At 44.3% G+C, this 20,961-nt stretch overlaps 2 protein-coding genes across 5 annotated transcripts in view; one reads left to right on the plus strand and one right to left on the minus strand.

Annotated features, from left to right (window-relative positions):
- Tada2a (transcriptional adaptor 2A) overlaps positions 1-5,485 on the minus strand; it is a 47,813-nt gene extending 42,328 nt beyond the window's left edge. For 2 of the 3 annotated variants that reach the window (XM_037201537.1, XM_028890512.2), the window contains exons 1-2: positions 5,411-5,479; positions 3,514-3,628 (exon numbers count right to left, since the gene is read on the minus strand). In XM_037201537.1, coding sequence (XP_037057432.1) covers positions 3,514-3,538 — 25 coding nt within the window. In that variant the 5' untranslated portion in view covers positions 3,539-3,628; positions 5,411-5,479. Of the gene's footprint in view, positions 1-3,513; positions 3,629-5,410 lie in introns of all 3 variants that reach the window. The other variant, XM_028890513.2, reaches the window with a different exon arrangement.
- Positions 5,486-5,544: 59 nt separating this feature from the next.
- Positions 5,545-20,961, plus strand: part of Acaca (acetyl-CoA carboxylase alpha) — a 266,901-nt gene continuing 251,484 nt past the window's right edge. For both annotated transcript variants that reach the window (XM_028890514.2, XM_028890515.2), the window contains exon 1: positions 5,545-5,989. In XM_028890514.2, coding sequence (XP_028746347.1) covers positions 5,949-5,989 — 41 coding nt within the window. In that variant the 5' untranslated portion in view covers positions 5,545-5,948. The remainder of the gene's footprint in view (positions 5,990-20,961) is intronic.

A 20,961-nucleotide genomic window follows, 5' to 3' on the forward strand; every position in this document is an offset into this window, starting at 1 on the left:
AACTCAGGTGCTCAGGCTTGAGCCATCCTGCTGACTCTTTCCTATCCTTTTTAACAGTTCACTGCATCAATTAACTAACCTGATGGTTCTCCACCACCTCCTAGGAAGACATCTTGAAAAAAAAAAAAAAGGCAGGTTTTTGCTGCTACAATGACTAGGATGCACTAGTAACGTTTTGCAGACAACAACTGGGATTCTAGACATTCTGAAGTACTCAAGATACTCCTTCCTATACAGGGAAACAAGTCCTTAGCAACTTTTGATTATCTCATTGAAAATTCAAGCAGATAGAAAAATATACCTCCCAATTACTATATCACATGTAAAAAAATATTTATATATTTTTGGTAGCGTGTTGGGGATCTGACCCAGGACCTTGTACATGCTAGCTAAGCAGGTGTGCAGCAGGAACCACTGAGCTAGTCCTAGCCCTAACTGAAATATTTTTTGACAGCTAGGTGTGGTGGTGGTGCATGCCTTTAATCCCAGCATTCAGGAGACAAGCAGGCAGATCTTTATGAGATCCACACCAGCTAGAGCTACTTAGTGAGTGCCTGGCTCAAAGAAAAAATTTTGACAGTTTAAATACATCTGAATACTATAGTATGACAAGTATACACAATTCAAGAGGAGGCTGTATTCTGTTTTGTTCAGAACTTGACTAGGAATTACTAAGACTTGTAGCATTTCTTCGTCACTAGCAGTCTGAATCATCCCGCATTTCTAATGGTAAGATGCAGTGATTCAACCTATGGGTCTAAGCAGCTGACTGCTGAAGTCATCATGTCTCTTGCTGCTTTTATGTCCTTGCCCCCACCTCTTTCCACCCCCACTTTTTTTGAGACAAGGTTGTACTCTGTAACTCAGGCTGTTCTCTAAACTAGAGATAATCCTCCTGCTTCAGCATCCCAAGTGCTGGGATTACAAACATGTGCCATCACATCTGGCTGTAATCATGTCTTAAAAATATACTGATAGACTTGCTATTTTACTATAAATTATATTATTTTATTAAAAATTACTCCTTTTACTATGGAATTATTTTCATTTTTGAAAACATGTGTATCTACGTATTCCATTTTCAATTAATAAGAGACTTGAGAAATATAAAAAGAAATAATTGGGTCTAAAAGGTTGAGAACTAATCTAACCAGTGGCCGAATAGTGGCCATGTATGCAATGATAACATTTACAGTTTTTTTTGTTTTTTTTTTTTTTTTTTGGTTTTTCGAGACAGGGTTTCTCTGTGTAGCTTTGCGCCTTTCCTGGAGCTCACTTGGTAGCCCAGGCTGGCCTCGAACTCACAGAGATCCGCCTGCCTCTGCCTCCCGAGTGCTGGGATTAAAGGCATGCGCCACCACCGCCCGGCCAGTTTTTTACTTTATCAGTATCTCTGATATGTATAACATTTCACATTTCTCCCTCTCTATGTATTTTTCTAAAATTATTGAGTGCACAGAAGATAGATCCAGATTTTGAAGGTCTATTTATTTTTATTACATTTATTTATCCACTTTGTGTGTATGTGTGTGGGCAAGAATGAATTATATAACACGAGCACATTTATGTTACATAATCCACAACCACCTGTAATTCCTCTGCCAGGCCTCCATGGATACCCACACTCATGTGTACATACCAATACACACATAATTAAAAACAAAAAAAATAAATAAAAAAATTTTGAGGAAATAGTTTTACAATGTGACCAAATTAACAAAAACACTGTAAATGCGCTGAAGAGAAGGCTCTGTAGTTCAGAGCATACCACGCTCTTGTAGAGGACTGAGGTTTGGTTCCCACTACCCACACTGGATGGCTCACAACAGCCTGTCACATCAATGCCAGGGGATCTTGACACCTTCTTCTGGCCTCCTCGGGTACCTGCATTCACATATACATATATATACTCCTATACACACACATAATTAAACATTAAATAAATCTTTGTGCTGGAGAAATGGCTCAGCAGTTAATAGCACTGGCTGCTATTCCAGAGGACCAGGGGTCAATTCCCAGCATCCATATGGCAACTCACAACCACCTGTAACTCCCTCTTTTGGCCTCTGGAGGTATCAGGCATGCATGTGGTACACAGACATACATGCAGGCAAAACACCCATATACATAAAATAAAAATAAAAACAAGTCTAAAAAAAATATAAACAAAGCTAGATATAAGGTTCGGTGCTTAAGAGTGTTTACTGCTCTTGCAGAAGATTTAGTTTATGTACCCAGTACCCACACATCTGTAATTCCAGTTCCAAGTGATCCCAAACCCTTTTCTGGCTTTCATGGGCTCCTGTAAACACATAGTGCACATAGACTCACAGAGGTGAACACATAGACACACAAAACAAAAACTATAAACAGAGTTGAAAAAGCAAGTAAACTGAAAGTATTTGCACACTCACGAGAGAAAAAGTCTGAAATTCTTTTTTTTTTTAACCTTTATTTTATGTGTATGGGTGTTTTAGCTGCATTAACATCTGTATACCATGTAGATGTAGTGCTTGTAGAGGCCAGAAGCTGTCAGATCCCCTGGGACTGGAGTTACAGACAGTTGTGAGCCCTCATGTGGCTGCTGGTGATCAAACTCAGGTGTTCTGGAAGACCAGTCAATGACCTTAACTATGGAGCCATCTCTCCAGCACCTGAAATTCTTTTTTTTTTTTTTGAGACAGGGTTTCTCTGTGTGTAGCCCTGGCTGTCCTGCAGCTTGCTCTGTGTCATTACAACACACTCTAACAATTGTGTTTTCAAAGATGGAAGTAGCCGGGCAGTGGTAGCACACGCCTTTAATCCCAGCACTCGGAAGGCAGAGGCAGGAGGATCTCTGTGAGTTCCAAGACAGCCAACAAGGTTACACAGAGAAACTCCATCTCAAAAAAGCAATCAATCAATAAATAAATAAATCCAAAAGGTGGGAGTAGTTTCAGTCTATACTTGGAGCACTGTTAAACTGAAAATGTAGAACTAGATGTGTCCAGAGTCTACTTTTCTAAATAAACGTAGGGAAAATGCAGAATGCCTTTAAGAAAATGACAAAGAAACAAAGAATACATTTCTGGTTCTTACCGGGACACTAACGAACATCTACTTTGCATCGCCTAATTTTGTGATTTTTATTTCTTCAAAATCCAATTACAGTGCATGTCTGAACTCTCAGCACTTGGGTAAATAAGTAGTTCAAGGTCCTCCTTAGCTACAAAGCCAGTTCCCACCCAGTCTAAGCTACATGAAACCCTGAGCTCAGAAATACAGATGTTTAATTACAGATCAATCACATGGTGGCTGGTCCACTCAGCTTGGCTTTATTCTAAGACTTGGAGTGATAGATACATTTGTGTCCTGTTCAGTAGGCAACCAATAGGTACTGGCTGATCTGCCTTTAAGGAGATATTCATACTTTCTTCAGGCATTATCATTCAACTTTGAAAGTGTTGCTCCCACGATCACCTTCTATTTTAGCTGGCTATCCATCTTCACTGAGACTTGTCCCGTGGTACTTACTGCTCAAGGAACCCAAACGGTCCATGCTGTAGCTGACAGTGACTGCTGTTTGATCTTGCTTGATATGGAGCTTCTTTAAGACTTCAGAAGCGGCCAAAAAGGAACAAATGATCGCCTATGAACAAAGAGAAGAGCCACACGGATCAGAAAACCATTCAAAGGCCTATTACAAGCAGCACCTTGAACCCTGTCACAACACCAGGGGTTTGTGATGCTGGGGGACCTGCTCTTCCTCTACGAACCTGATTCTCCTCTGTAAAAGGGCTAGGATGCAACAAATGGCCGCTCTTCAAAGTAGCAACCATTAAATGTCCACTCAAATATCCATACAGTGTAGCCTGGCACACGGGTCTACTTATCTCTTTTGGTTTTTGCTTTTGAAGCACTCACTATGGTAGTCCAGGCTGGAATCCACCTGGAGCTCCTACTTCCTTAGCTCCCCGAGTCAAGGATCACAGGCGTGCTCCACCACAATCAGCAAATGCTATCAATTTCTAAAAACCAACCTTTGGCTTTCTCTGCCAAGTATCCACTCTCTCTGGCCAGATTTACTTTGGTAAACGGACACGACAATGGTGAGGTGGCCAATCACAACGCTCAGACCTCCATGTCCACAGAATTTAAAGTACATCTGTCCTCCTTACAAAATCTAGAACTTGCTGGTGTGGCGGTATACATCTTTATATACATCCCAGCACCCAGGAGGCAGAAGAAAACAGGTCTCTGTGAGTTCAAGTTCAAGGCCAGCCTGGTCTACACATTGAGTTCCAGGACAACCAGTGTTACATAGTGAGACCCTGTCTCAAAAAAAAAAAAATTCTAATCTGAGTATTACTGGAGACCAAGAAATCCTACCCAAGCCAGGCAGTGGTGGGGCACGCCTTTAATCCCAGCACTTGGGAGGCAGAGGCAGGAAGATCTCTGAGTTGGAGTCCAGCCTGGTCTACAAAAACAGTTCCAGGACAGCCAGGGCTGTTACACAGAGAAACCCTGTCTTGAAAAAAGAAACATAATAATAATAATAATAATATAATTTTTTGAGACAGGTTTTCTCTGTGTAGCTCTGGTTGTCCTGTCTAGATCAGGCTGGCCTTGAACTCATAGATCCACTTGCCTCTGCCTCCCGAGTACTGGGTATTAAAGGCGTGCACTACCACCACCCAGTAGAAAAATGAATTTAACAAAGGAATAGTATACACCCAGGAATAAAATAATAAACCAATATCTGAATAGTATCACTATATGGACTATGTCCTGGAATCCCAACAATCTCCTGGAACAGGCTGTTTTTTTTTTCCCCAAGGAAAGGGAAGCGCTAAAGATTGGGGCATTTGCACAATGCTTTTACAGGCTGGTGAACAACAGGGCCCTATCAAGAGACGCTTACACGGTAAAGGATGCTAGAATACGCTCTGACAAACACGTCACAAAGCAACAATGCTGCAGAAAGCAAAAGTCTTTCTTCCTTCCCTTTCTTAAAAGCCCACTCGGTGACACTAACATCCTTGAGAGCCGGGCTACATTCAAATTAATTACTAAAGGGGGCAGGGAAGGAACCGAGGGGCAGGCCCCGGGAGGTGCGAGCTTAGCAGCTGTGCAGACAGCATCCTTACAGCTGCATGGCCTTGGGCGAGTCACTGCACCGGGGCCTCGGCTCGCAAATGCTAACCACAGGCTCGCGGAGACCCACGTGGGGGTCCAGCGGGTCAGGTGGGCCGGGGCGGCGCTCCACCGCCCAGCCGGGAACACTGAGGTGCCGCCCGGCCCGCCGCTCAGGGGAGCGGGGCTCGGGACCGGTCGGACCGCACCCGCCTCCCCCGCCGCGTGGCCCCGCCGCGGCAGCCCGCCCCTCGTGACCCCGCGTGCCCTCGCTCTCCCCGCCCGGCCCGCTCCTCACCTCGCCAGTTTCTCGCACCTCCGCGCCCAAGAGCCTCCCAGGTCCTTGCGTGCGCGCCCCCGGGCCTGCGTGCGCGGCCCCGAATCACGTGCGCGGCCCCGGACCACGCCGTCGCGAGCACGCCGCGTCTTGCCCCGCCTCCACCCGGGCCGCGGGCGGGTCCCGGTGGCGCTGCCCGGGGATGGGGAGAGTGGTTGGTTCTACCCGCTCGCCCACAGGCTCTGGAGTGTCACCTGCTCTCACTTTTCCCGTCGCCACAGGCGTCCCGGTGCCGTGCCTCGGCTGGCTCAGTCTGGATTTGCTCCTAACAATCCCACTCCAGTCCTGTTGCAAGCGAGGAAACTGAGGCTGCCCAGGCACTGGGCCGGAGGACGGCGAGCCCGCGCCCCGCCATGCCACTTATGGATTACCCAGACTGAATGCCTGGAGGGGTGAAGAGGGTCCTTTTCATTCTGATGCTTCTGGGACGTCGAAATTGCCTTCTCTGGAAAGACCCATCCCCTCCCTGGGCTTCAGATGCCCACATGGAAGTGCAGTGATGATGTGGTGGTCCACTCTGATGTCAATCTTGAGGGCTAGGTATGTCCCAACATCTCTTATTACTACTAGTAGAGATTGTTATAAGAGCTTCCATTTGTGGAGTCCTTCCATACTGCATGCCAGGCATTGTACAGAGCGGATTATACATACCGGCCCGCTTAAAACAACTTTCTGAGGAAGGCACTGTTGCTGTCCCCCAAGGTCCAGCTGAGGAAATTTAGGCACTGGAATATATACTATAACTTAGGATCGCATTGCTGCCAAGTGTTGGGGAAGGGATTCCACCCCTGGTTGATCTGAACTATAATGCTGTATATCTATTTAATAATCTGTCTCATAGATTTACCCAACTTCTGTTGGAATTCATTTCTACACTGCCTATGTGGCATCTTCATTCGTTTTTTGGTACACAAGTAATATGAGTCCATTGTTAAAACAACAACAACAAAACTCAGCTGGGTGTAGTTAGTGGCATACATCTGTGATCACAACACTTGAGAGAGTGTGGGACAATTGCCATGAGTTTGAGGTCAGTCTGGGTGGGCTACAGAGTGAGAGAGCTGTCTGAGAGAGAGAGACAGAGAGAGAATGAATTAAAATTCACATGTGAAAATCACCCCACCATGCTAAATAAACAGTTAATTTTTTTATATATATTCCCTTCCATACACTTTCCTACTTATTGTATCAGTGTTAGAGCATTGTATCAATGTTTACATTTACTGAATTCCTCAAATCTATTCATTCATTTGGCAAATACACAATGAGCAGTCACTGTGCTAGGTGCTGAGAACTTATAGTGAGCAAAACATATTCTCCTGCTCATAAAGTTCATGTATTATATATATGTAAATAACAAAAGATACATATATTATATATAATAAATATTAAAAGGTGCCTCATAATGTGGTTTTATGGGAAATGAATTGAGATCAAGGGATAACAGTGATACAGAGATTTTCTTTTAGTCAGGATAGGGAAGAAAGGCCTCTTAGCAGACACGGCACACAAGCAGACATCCGATTATTTAATGAGAAACGGAAGCTAAGTGGATTTCTAGAAAGAACCGTGGGTGAGAGACAAGTACAGTGGCCCTGGTATGTAGATTTGATTGGCATGGAAAAGAAGCAGGGAGGCCAGACTGGCTGGAACAGAGCTGATTAAAGAAATATGATGGAAACATGGCCAGGACCCAGATCATGTGTCATTTGGTAAACTTTGGATGGATTTTGGATTTCACTGGGATGTGATAGAATTATATGAAGGGTTGGGATCAATATTCCTAAGAAAAGCATAGTGATTCATGCCTGTAACCGCACCATACAGGAGGCCAACCTGGGCAACATATAAAATTCCAGTCCAGTCTGGTGTATAAGACCCTGGCTCAAAAAAAAAAAAAAAATGGATAAATTAAAATGTCCAAGGGGGATGAAAATTAAATTATAAATTAAAATGTGTCCAAGGGTATACAACAAAGATTGATGACATGTATGTGAGAAATTGACATAATGAAACCCATTATGTGTAGGCTAACTTAAAAATTAATGCAATAAAGCCGGGCAGTGGTGGTGCACGTCTTTAATCCCAGCACTCAGGAGGCAGAGCCAGGAAGATCTCTGTGAGTTCAAGGCCAGCCTGGTCCATGGAGCAAGATCCTGGCACCAAAAACTACACAGAGAAATCCTGTCTGGGGGGTTAGGAGGGGGGAGTGGGAATTAATGCAATAAGAATGAAAATGTTCGAGTTTGAAGAGATGGCTCAGAGGTTAAGAGCACTGGCTGTTCTTTCAGAGATCCTGAGTTCAAGTCCCAGCAACCACATGGTGGCTCACAATCATCTCTAGTGGAATCTGATGCCCCCTTCTGGCATATAAAGGCGTACAGGAACATAGAGCACTCATACATAAAATAAATAAATAAATCTTTAAAAAAAAGAATTAAAGTATTCAGGGACTGGTGGGATGGCTCAGTCTGTTTGAGTTTGATCCTCAGTACCCATATAAACCCCTAGATGAAGTGATGCGTGCCTGCAGCCCCAGCACTGGGAAGGAGACAGGAGGATCAGACAGTCTAGGTAAATCAGTGAACTTCAGGTTCATTGAGACATACTCTCAAAAAATAGAATGAAGGGGCTGGGGAGACGGCTCAGTCAACGAAGCACCTGCTGCACAAACACGTGGACCTAAGTTCAGATCACCAGTGCTCCACTCACTAGTCACCCCAGCACTGGGGACAGTTGAGACGGGTACATTCCTGGAGCTCATTGGCCAGCCAGCCTTGCCAAATTGATGAGTTTCAGGAGAGACCCTGCCTCAAAAACTAAGATGGAGCCGGGTGGCAGTGGCGCACGCCTTTAATCCCAGCACTCGGGAGGCAGAGGCAGGCGGATCTCTGAGTTCGAGGCCAGCCTGGTCTACAGAGTGAGATCTGGGACAGGCACCAAAACTACACAGAGAAGCCCTGTCTAGAAAAACAAACAAACAAAAATTTTAAAACAAAAAATAAGGTGGAGAGCAATTGAGGAAGACACCCAGCCTCTGGCCTTCATGTGTAGAGGCACATATGGGCAGATCGCGCGCGCGCGCGCACACACACACACACACACACACACACACACCTGCGCACGCCAACTCTCCAACACCCCTCCCAACCTCGCTGCCAAAATACAATTTCCAGTGAAAGGAAGGATAACACTGTAACACTGATGGAAGCAGTGTTCTCCTTGATTTCTTCCTTAAGCAGCTTAGTGTTAGTGGCATTGCAAGACCATCAGAAGAGAAGGGGGAGTCTAATAGAAGGAAGACTGACTAGGAGGAGAAACTGAAGTTTTGTTTGGGGTCTGTGTTTGGCATCCTAACTGGAAATGACAGTAGAAGTCTGCTGCTCAGTGGAGAGCTCAGGGCTCAGCTCAGGGCTCCAATTGTGTACCAAGGAGAATTGTTTCTTTGTGTTCTCCTCCACTTGAGAACAGACTGTCTTTTCTCTTTGTAACCTCGGCACCCAGAAAGGTAGGACCAGCTGATACTGGTGAAATGAATAAAGACAAAGGTATGGCCAGAGATACTGGAATACACCTTGAATCTGGGCACTCGGAGTCAAGCATAGGAGGATTGCTACAAGTTGAGGCCAGGTTGGTCCGTATCACAGCTTCCAGGCCAGTCGAGGGTTACATAGGGAATGCCTGTCTTAAAAACCAAAACAAAAAAGGCAAAAGGCACAGATAAAGTTACTCAGATAAAATGTGTGAGATTTACAAAGAAGACCTGGGGCTGGAGTGATTCAGGCTCAGTGGTTAAGAGGATTGGCTCACAGCTACATGTGACTCCAGTTTTAAGGGACCAAGGCCTTTGGTCTCCATGGATACCAGGTATGCAAGTGATATACATACATGAAGGGCAAAACACTTACACACATAAAATAAATCTAAAAACTGTTTTAAAAAATAAAATGAAAAAGAAAAGTACTCTATACTTATACTGGATGTTCAAGCAGCTGAACATGACTTACAAGCAGAGTGACCATAATTCCTGAATTGATCAGGCGATTCCTGGTTTATTCCTGTTGTTGTTACCTAGTTATTAATATTGCCTTGACTCACTAAGATGTGCCTTGCTTTGTACGACAAATCTATACATCGTTCTTTGTAGAAGGCCCTTCCAAATCTATCTCATTTTCTCTTTCTTTTGGTGTTCTGTTTGGGTGCCAGGGATCAAAACCAAGGCAAGCACTGTGCCCCTAAGCTCCGCTTAACCTGTGACAAATGTCTTTGCTCATCGTCTTGTAGTCAGTTCCCAAGCGCCATGGAAGGACCTCCCGTTCTCATCTGCCCTCTTACTGCCTGGCTTCCTTTGCCAAGGGAGAGCTTCACTTCAGCTTGGCTGTCACTTCTCCAGAACTCTTCTCCTGACCCTTCAACACTCTGAGTTCCCAGCATACCCTGTGTTTAACTTCAGAACAAAGATACGCCTTGTTCCCCCTCTCACCATCTCTACAGAGAAATCTGGAAACAAAACAGACACACAGTAATTTTACAAATTTGCTGACCTCTGTTTTTAAACCTTGACCTTCAAGACAGGCAGAGCACATTCTCTAAGGCCTTCATTCTCGACTAAGCAAAGAGTCTAGTTTTGAACCAAAAGTCTAACAAAGAAAATTGTTTCCTGATGTCAGGCTCTGTAACGTGACTGCATTGGTTGAGAATAAAATCCTCAGTTCCTCCTCATCCATGGAGCTGCTGTGTTTAGAGTCGAAAGTGCATGTTCTGAGCCTCCTGCCTGTGAAAATAATACTCTTGTGTCTGCTTACTTTTCCTTTTTTTCTAGTGAGACAGAGTTGTTACATGAGCTGGAACTCACTGTGTAGCTTAGGCTATCCTCGGTCTGGTGACCTTTTCTGCCCGAGCCTGAGCTTGTAGCCATGTGCCACCCTGCTTGTCTCTCTTACTTACTTTCGTTATCTTAAGTATCGAACGACCCCATAAACTGACTCTCCTGCAATTTTCCATATTTCCCACCTGACTGAGATGTCTGTCGTTAATGACCATGCAAGTATATTTTTAAAAAGCAAGTGTTGGAACTGGAGAGATGGCTTAGTGGTTAAGAGCGCTGGTTGCTCTCCCAGAGGACCCAGGTTCAATTCCCAGCACTCACATGGCAGCTCACAACTGTCTGTAACTTCAGTTCCAAGAGATAGCTCATGCAGTCATACACTCAGACAAAACACCAATGCACATAAAATAAAAATGAATGTTGTTTTTTTAAAGCAACTCTCAAAGTCCAGCTCTGCCTTCTTCCCTTCTATTCTCTGAGAAATACCCCATCAGTAGAGATAAGCATGGGGTAGGTCCTGCATTAGACCACTTTTCCAATCACTGGGGCTCCTCAACGTGCCCTCCGGTGATAGAATCCATGAGAGGAAGAGCGGCTTGGCTCACAAAGGACCCGAGCCTCAAGTAGGACAACGTTAGAGGCATCTGCATCAGGGTGTTTTTCACAGAAGTCCTGGCTTCAGGAGCCCACTGGTCTCTTACACTCAGAACATTGTCTTCCTCCTCTCTCCCCATCTCCATGGTCTTCTCTGTGAGGCTACCTTCTTGCAAAGGGTTAGAGACCTGGAGCAGGTGTCATGCTGTCATCCATAGACTGTCCCTTCCATTCTTAAATACCGTGTCTGGGACCGCACTGTGATGCATTGTTTTCAATGGCGTGCCTCTCTTCACTGACCAAGTGCTGCCATGCTTGGGCCCTAAGGCAATAAAGAATGGAAATTGAAGAAGAAGGGTTAGGGAATTAACCCTTTTCCTCACAGAAGGTTCCTAGAGATCTTGTATGATTTGGTCCTCCCCTACGGCACCGAGCCTGCAGAGCAGGGTTGAGTCACCCTTGTACATCCGTGTCTACACCGTAGGGAAGATCAGTCCCAAAGATAATAAGGGTGAAGAAGGGAGAAGAAAATGCTACTAAAATGCTGTATCCCACTTTACAATAAGGGAAAACAAGGTTCGCTTGTTCCCAAGTCATTCAGGTAACAGCCAAAAGTAAAACCAGATCTGTAATCAGACATGGTGGCATATACCTGTAACAACTGGGACACAGAGGTAGGAAGATTGTGAGTTGAGGGTATCCTGGGCTACATGAGACCCCCCCCCCCATCTCAAGCAACAACAACAACAATAAAAAAAATCCACCAAAATTATGGGGACAGGGCTGTAGCTCAATTGGTAGAGTGCTTAACTCTTGCCTCTTCTCTACCCGACTGACTTCTTACTCTTCCTCACAAAGTACAGGATATCTGCTTCATGACTCAACTAGGCTTTGCATAGAATTTAAAAGGTTGGGTCAAGTGGGAAGTGTTCTAGAACCTGATATTCAGAAAAAAATAAATATGCCTACTCAGCAGCTTGGCTGCATACCTTTTAGCCTGATAAACAGGCCCTCCACCTCTTGACTGTCAGAACAGGCTCCCCAAATATTTGTCATCATCTGATGACAAATAGTCTGTACTCTTTTGCAACCAGTGAATGAATGCACAGTGAATGTTTGAAATATCTGTAAGGATGTTGGCCTGGTTTAATATAATTCTGAGAGAACAGACTTTGACAGGGGAGTCCTGAATTTGAATCCTATCTCTCTACCCTTTACCACTTTTATGAGTTGGGCTGAGTTCAAAAGAGCTGGTGGGGTAACTCCATGGTAAATCACTTGCCATGGAATCCTGACATCTGAATTTGATCTCCAAATCCCATGGTGGAAGAAGAGAATCAGCTCCTAAAAGTCTTCCGACCCTCCACACATGTTCTAGGACACATGCATGCCCACATACATGACAACAACAAAGGTAAGTCAGGCCAGCAAGATGGTTGAGCAGACAAAAGTGCTTGCTGCTCTGGAACTCACAGGATGCAAGGAGAACCGGTCCCTTCAAGCTGTCCTCTGACTTCCACATGCACACACACACACACACACCTCACAGACACACACTAATAAATAAATGTAAAATTACAAAATAACTTAAAAAATAATTTAGCCAAGATAAAGCTGGGCATGGTGGCTGAAAGTGACAATCGCAGCCCCTAGAAGCTGAAGCAGGAGGAGTGTTTCCAGTGCTAAGTGAGCCCAGGCAATAGTGAGAACCTGTCTCAAAACAACAAGCAAAAGAAGAAGAATTTCAGTAAGTTATTACCTTTCTATGACCTTTTTCTTATATAAAAAATGATAATATCTAATTCAGACAGTCTTAAAGCGGGAATGTAGCTCAATCATAGAATGTTTGCCTAGTGCATACAAAGCTCTTAATTCTATCCTGGCATTGAATAAGACCAGGAGTCTGGGGCTGGAGAGAGAATTCAGTGGTTAAGAACCCTGCCTCAGCAGGCGGTGGTGGCGGCGCACGCCTTTAATCCCAGCACTTAAGAGGCAGAGCTAGGTGAATCTCTGTGAGTTTGAGGCCAGCCTGGTCTACAGAGCGAGATCCAGGACAGGCACCAAAACTACACAGAGAAATCCTGTCTAGAAACCCCCCACCCCCAAAAAAGAACACTGCCTCATCTTCCAGAGTCCCGGGGTTGGTTCCTAGCATCTATCTGGCAGTACACAACCCCTGTCCAGGTCCAGGGACTCCTGTGCCCTCTTCTGGCCTCTGCAGGCACTGCACTCACATGCAGGCTGCAAGTGCATATGCACACACTCAGAAGCACTCATACACATAATTTAAAATATTAAAAAAATAAACCTTTAAAACGTGGTTCTACGAAGGCTGGGCGGTGGTGGTGGTGGTGGTGGTGGTGGTGGTGGTGGTGGTGGTGGTGGTGGTGGTGGTGGTGGTGGTGCACGCCTTTAATCCCAGCACTCGGGAGGAAGAGCCAGGCGGATCTCTGTGAGTTTGAGGCCAGCCTGGGCTACCAAGTGAGTTCCAGGAAAAGGCGCAAAGCTACACAGAGAAACCCTGTCTCGAAAAACCAAAAAAAAAAAAAAAGTGGTTCTAGGGGATGGTAGTGGTGCACACCCTTAATCCCAGCACTCGAGAGGCAGAGGCAGGCAGATCTCTGAGTTTGAGGCCAGCCTGTTCTACAGAATGAGTTCCAGGATGGCCAGAGATATACACAACAAACAAAACAAAAGTTTTCTAGGTTTGGTTTTCTAGTGCTGGGCACTAGGATATTTCTATTATTTGAATCAGTGACTCTATTTCCTGAAACCGATAGGTTTCTAGAACAAGGGGCATGTAAACAGAGTTTCTTTGTCACTGCTTAAAAAAGTGGAGAGTCAGGTCTCCAGGTCATGGGACAAATGTAGTCCCACTAGGATGAGTACAGCAGTGTCAAGTGGAGATGAGTTGAGAATCTGTCCCAGTTCATGAATGTAAGGAGTGAACAGACGTGTGTATTAGGAGTAATTAGCTGAAGACTGTTTTTTGGGGGCAGTATTACTTTCCAACTGTAAGCAAATGGAAGGAGCCCAGAAAAGGTTAACCCGATGCATATTTAATGATATGTGTAATTGTTATGGTGCTACATGATAATTAGGCCTTAAATGTTAAGTGGCTTATGTAAATGACTCTAATTGGGTATTTTTACACAGCCAACACATTTTTCCAGTGTGTCTCTGCTCATTTTATTAATTTTCTAGAATCTATAATCACAGCAAGAACGTTTTTCTCTGCAACTTCTACTATTTAATCAAGTACTCACAAATGCAGTCTTCAAAATGACATAGCAAAGTACCAAATAACTATTGTTTGAGGCTCTCTGTATATGGTTTTTTTTTTTCCATTTTGGTCCTAGGAAATCCCTTCAAGGAGGTGGTATTACTCCCATGTCAGTGATGCAGAGGCTGACCCATGGAGAATGTAAGCCAGCAGCATAGTGGAGAGGCAAGCTTCTTGGCCAGATGCTTTGTATAACAAGCAGAGGTGGTAAACATTCATTTAGAAAGTAGAATGGCTCTGAGAAATCCAGTCTATATTTAAAGCATATCCAAAGAGAGATATGGTGGGGAGAGGGGGAGAGGATATTCCTCTGTGTAGCCCTGGCTGTCCCAGCACATGGGAGGCAGAGGTAGGCAACTCTGTGAGTTGAGTTTAGCCTGGTCTATATAATGAGTTGCAGGACATCCAGGGCTACATATGAGATCCTGTCTCAAACTGACCCCCACCAAAGGAAGAAGTAATTGTGAGCCTAGCATAGTGGCACACACCTTTAATCCTAGCACTCAGGAGGCAGAGGCAGGCAGATCTCTGTGAGTTTGAGTCCAGCCAGATCTACAAGGTGAGTTCTAGGACAGCCAGGGTTATACACAGAGAAACTCTGTGCCAAAAAAAAAAAAAAAAAAAAAAAAAAAAATGACATCATGAGACTTGCAGGCAAATGGGTGGAACTAGAAAATATCATCCTGAGTGAGGTAACCCACACTCAGAAGGACAAACATGGTATGTACTCACTCATAAGTGGATTCTAGATATAAAGCAAAGGACAATCAGACTGCAACCCACAGATCCAGGGAGGCTACCTAGCAGGGAGAACCCTAGGATGACTGTGGCTTATAATAAGTCTTGGTTTTGCCCAATCACTGGGCATGCTTTAGTGAAACATTTCACTACTAGGATAAGAATTTGTACCGTATCAAGCTGATGAAAAGATATGCTAGCTGTACTTTCAGGAGGGGAGGCTAAAATCTTTTTGTTGTTGTTGTTTTTTCAAGATAGAGTTTCTCTGTATAGCTTTGCACCTTTCCTGGAACTCACTCTGTAGCCCAGGCTGGCCTTGAACTCACAGAGATCCGCCTGGCTCTGCCTCCCGATTGCTGGGATTAAAGGCGTGCCTCACCACCGCCTGGCCTAAAATCTTTTAAGACGTAAATCAAACAGTGAAGGGGAAGATGAATAGGAGTTTCACTTACACAACTTAAATAAAACATAGCTCTTTGACCAGATGAAGATAGGTTTCTTCTGTATCCCAGAATCTAATCAGTATTTATATGTATAATTCAGCTATTATTTGGCTTAAAAGGGCTCATTGGGAAATGTTATAATTTTTACTATTTTCTACAGAGAAAATATTTTCCAGGTTCAAAAAACTCTGGAATTTGGAATTATAACCTGTTTTTATGTTTAAAAAAACCCAAAAACGTTTAAGTGGAAAATGCTGAAGGACCACTGAACTCGATATTGTATTTACCTATCTATATCTATATAAAATAATGACTATAAAAGTTTGTTTAAAAAGGTGAAGTGCAAATGGGAATTTAATAAAAAGTTACAGATTTTCAACACTGTACACAAACTCCTTTGTTACAAATAAATATTTATTCTTCTAAAAAGAAAAAAAGGTGGTTCCCACAACTAATCCCAGCAAAACAGCAATAACCAACATGAATAATAGGGAAACCTGGTGAGGTGTGGGGCATTTTTAAAGACCTTCTCACATGGTCCAGGCTGGCCTTGAACTTTCAAGTACTGGGGTGACAGGTGTCGTCCACCACAGCTGACTAATTTATGTTAGAGGAAAGTGTCGAGCCAGTGTGTGAGAGACAGCCACTGAGTAGCTCTCTGCTAGAAAGCGATGCTGTACAGTTTGCACTTTGAAAAGCTCACTGTGTCTGTGACATCAAGAACTTTGTAGAAAAGGCAACAGCAGGTAGTGGGTGACAAATGCAGAGGCTGTTGCAGGTCACATCCACCTGCTTGTTTTCCTGTCATTACCTCAGAGGAAGGCAGAGCCCTTTGTTCTTACAGAGTATGCATCAAATGTTAGGCACTTTCTGCAGAGATAAAAGGTTAAAGTTAACCCAGCAGGAAGAGGGGACCCATTGGAGTGGAAGGATTTCCCTGAAGCATAGATGAAATCAGATTCATTCTCTGTAGATGGGGAGAGAGGTGCTGGGGGAGGAAAGTAATAGTGTAGCAAGGAGAGGCTTCCAGACAGACTCTCTGCTCTGCCATCGCTGGGGCACAGTAGGTAGTGGTTTTGCCAAAGTTCATCTTCAGTATACTCAGACAAAAACATTTGGGCAAAGGTGCTTTCTGGCATGCCCTGGTGTGGTTGGTGCTTGTGGTGTTTTCAGACAGATCTCACTGTGGTGTTCCCTGGTGGCCTGGAACTCGGGTCCACATGATCACCATGCCTTTGTCTACCACAGAGCTTGAATTATAAAGACTTGTGCCCCTTTGCTTTTTAAATAGACATAATCCCCGAGATGTAGAATTTGCTGTATTTTGTGGGGTTTTGTTTGTTTGTTTGTTTGTTTGTTTGAGACAGAGTTTCTCTGTGTAGCCTTGACTGTATTGGAACTCACTCTGTAGATCAAGCTGACTTAGAACACACAGTTATTGGATTGCCTCTGCCTCCTGTGGACTGGGATTAAAGGCATGTGCTTTTGCATTTTTTTTTTCAACACAGTGGTATCTTCATAGACATCTAGAAGAATAGTATCTACCCAAATCATTCTGAAATTGAACCTGGGTTTTACCTAACTGGTTTCATTTTACAATAAGACCATAACAGGTCCTAGAAATTGACGACTTGGTTTGATTTTTTTCCCCTCTCATTTTAATATAAAGAATGAATAGGGCCAGCCAGATTGCTCAGTGGGTAAAGGAGCTTACAGTCAAGCCTGATGATTGAATTTGATTCCTGAGACCTGCATGGTATAAGGAGAACATTGACTCCTCCAACTTGTTCTCTGGCCTCGGTGTATGCCATGGCACACACATGGGTATTTGAACACACATGCAAATAAATAAAAATAGATATAATTTAAAAAATTAAACAGGTTCAAATGTGGTGGTACACAACTGCAATTCTAGCACTTAGGAGGTAAAAGTAAATAGGATTTCAAGGCCAGGCTTAGCTACATAATGAGTTTGAGGCTATCCTGGGCTACACGGGACCCCCCCCCTCAAAAAAACGAAACAAAACAAAACACAAAAACCCCAACAATGATGGCAAAAAACAGCAAAACAAAACATCAACACACAAAAATCACCCAAACAAAGCAAATATGGATTGGAATATGCTGAAAACACACAAAAATCACCCAAAGCAAATATGGGTTGGAATATGCTGAAAACCTGACCACCTTACTATGTCATTCATCAAAGCATAGTCTGTTTTTGTTTGTTTTTTGGTCTTTTTTGTTCTTTTTGGGGGCCCACCACCCAGCTCTGAAATAAATCACACACAGAGGTTTATTCTTACTTATAAACATCCAGCCTTGGCTTGGCTTATTTCTTGCCAGCTTTCCTTAACTTAACTTATCCTATCTACCTTTGCCTCTGGGCTTTTCCTGTTCTCTTAATTCTGTAAATCTTACTCTTTCTTACTCCGTGGCTTACTATGTAATATACCCTCACCCCTTCTATTAAAGTCATTTAGAAAATGAGATTTACAGTGGAACTGTCTGCCTGTTAGGAATTATTTTCCCACTGGGCAGTAATATAGACTTGGCCTTTGTTGTGACTTACCTACCTGTGTTGCATTTATTCATGAATGCCCTGTGCTTTTCAGGATGCAGTGATTAGTTCTAGCCACTGGGTGGCACAAAGTCACAGGAGTCCAGTGATAGTCCCTAACTTACATCCCAAAGAGCACTTGTTGTTAAGTGGCACCAAATGAAGGAAGGTTGGGGGAGAACAGATTTATTTAACTCATATTCCAGTGTACACATGAGGCTACATTTCCTGGAATCCAGGTCAGATTAGTGAATAAGGAAAAGAAAAAGAGATGAAAAAGTGTTGGAATTTCCAGCATTTGGGAAACTGATGCAGGAGGATTGCCACAAATTCCAGGCCAGCCTGATGATCTGCATAATAAGTTCCATGCCAGCATGAGCCTACAGCGTGAGACTATTACAAATGAATATACTGTCACACACACACACACACACACACACACACACACACACACATACACACAAATAAAAAGTGACACAAATAAATCTGTAACAAATACATATTGCTCTTCCCCTTGCTCCTGCCACCTGCGGTGGGAGACACAGCTGCCCCTCCCCCTTACTATCTGCAGCACATGGGAAAGGGGGCCCTGCACCTGGCCTGGGCAGCACAGTAGAGCTGACCCTGTTGATGGGATGCAGGTGAACTGGCTGGAGAAAGTGATTGTGGGAGATCTGGCCCCGCCTCTCGTCTGTGATAAGGTGATGGTAGGGGAAGATGCCTTGATAGGAGAGGGAGAGCTGTCCCTGCCCTTCACCAGCTGCAGCAGTCAGAAGAGTGGCCCCTGCACCTCACCTTGGCAACACAGTGGACCTGGCCCTCGTGGTGTAGGTGTGGGTGAGCTGACCCTGAGGGCATGAAGGCAAGTGCTGGCCCTGCCCTTTGCTCATTGCTACAAGAGGTGAACTAGCCAGGGCAGTGCTGGAGAGCTCACCCTGGTGGTGAGGTCAGGGCAGAGCTGGCGGGCTGAGCAACCCTGCAACTACCCAGGCCAGAACCAGAGCCATGAGTTGGCCCACCCCAACATCTGTCCCATGTATATGATCTACTGAAGCATGTGAAGGGGCTGGACCAGCAGATCCAAGGCTGCAGGATCTCCACGACACAGAACACAGGATATCCAAGAGGAGTGCAGTGAGGGCCCAGTATCATTAGTGTAGCAGAAACCAGAGGACTTGAGCCGGACCCATGACTCTTTGCAATGAACACTTGCAAGTAAAGATATATGAATAAAAGGGTTTGCTACGTGATTCACTGTGTCACACTATAGCTTCCAGCTTCTTTTATGTGATTTCCCCCCATTTTTCCACTTAAATTTTATCTTATTCTATTTTTCAGGGGATGTTGCAAGGCCAGAGGGCAGATACAAAGTGATGGGGAAATGAATGGGATTGAGATACATGGTATAAAAGACATAATAAATAAAAAGAAAGTAGAAAAATACATATTGGAAGAAGAGAAGGAACAAGAGATATAGGAATCTGAGAGGAAAAATGTAAAATGAGCTAAGTGTGGTAACTCTTGTCTATAATCACAGCACTTTGGAGCCTGAAGCAGGAATACCAATTATGACTTCTAGGCCAGGCTTGGCACATACATCCTAAAAACAAACAAACAGACCAGTAGAAAAGCAAAAACTATCCAAAACTAGATTGAAGCTTAGTTGATAGAGTGATTGCAGAACTCTACTTCATCTTCAGCACTGTGTAAACTGGGTGTGAGAGTCCACATCTATGATGTCAGCACTCAGGAGGTAGAGGCAAGAAGATGGGAAGTTCAAGGTCAGCCTCAACTACATGGGACTATGTCGATTGGGTGCCCACACTAAGATCAGCATCAATATGGTGACCTCCCAGGAGCAGGGAACCACCAGGTTGTCTATGGAGGTGTGAACTGGCCCAGGTTAGAAACGGAGGTCAGAACTCCTGTGCTGATTAGTAGTGTGAATAGCCACTGCATGCCAGCCTGGGCAACATAGGGAGATCCCGTCTTTCAAAACCACAAGTAAGATCTTGGGAGAGGGATGACTTAGTCCATAAAGTACGTTGCGATCATGAGAATGAGCTTGATCCCCAGTACTCATGTAAAAAGTGGGTGTGGTAGTGTAAGCTTGTAATCACAGTGCTGGGGAGGTAGAGCCAGGACTATCCCTGAGGCTCTCCAGCCAGAAAGCTTGGCCCAAGTAGTAAGTTTCAGGCTGATGGGAATCTCATGTCTCAAAGGAGATGGACAGCCTTTCCAATGATGATACCCAGGTTCCCCCCATCTCCACACACAGGCACACACATGCATGTGCACACAGACATTAAATAGTAACAACAGATGAATATGAACTGAGAGATGCATTTACTGGGTGTGGTGGCACATGCATGTATTCCCAGCACTTGGAAGCAGAGGCAAGTGGATCTCTTTGAACTTGAGGCCAGCCTGATCTACATAATGATAACCTGTTCTAGGCCAGTCATAGCTACATAGTGAGACCCTGTCTCACAGTCTCAAAGTAGTAGTAGTAATAATAATATAAAACAGAGAGAGATGAGTTCAGGCTTCACCAACAATTACACTATGGGTCCTCTTTGATTCATGTTGTCTGAAAACCAATAGCAGGTTGGGGCTGGAGACAGCTCAACGCTTCAGGGGGTACTGCTCCTGCAGAGGACTTGAGTTTGGTTCCCAGCATCCATGTCAGGCAGGTTAAAACCTGTAACTACAGCTTCAGAAGCACTGGATACTCCTGTCTTCTTTGGGCACTGTACCCACATGGGCTCACACACAATTAAAAATGAAAAAAAAATAAATCTTAAATAAAAATATCCAATAGCAGCTGTTATGTGAAAATAAAGATTACCTGATTCTTTTGTACAAAAGGAGTCATGCATCCAGGCTTGGTGCCACAGGTACTCAGGTACAAGAGGCGGGAAGGTCACAAGTTCAGAGCCAGCCTGGGCAATTTAGACAGTGTCTCAGAAAGTAAAAACAAAAAGGGTGAAGGTGTGGAGCAGTGGAATATAGCACTTGTGTGGTCCATACAAGGCCCTGGGAGCCATCTCTTTTACTGGGAAAAAA

This window comes from Peromyscus leucopus, chromosome 8b (assembly GCF_004664715.2).
Source record: "Peromyscus leucopus breed LL Stock chromosome 8b, UCI_PerLeu_2.1, whole genome shotgun sequence".
Lineage (NCBI taxonomy): Eukaryota > Metazoa > Chordata > Mammalia > Rodentia > Cricetidae > Peromyscus > Peromyscus leucopus.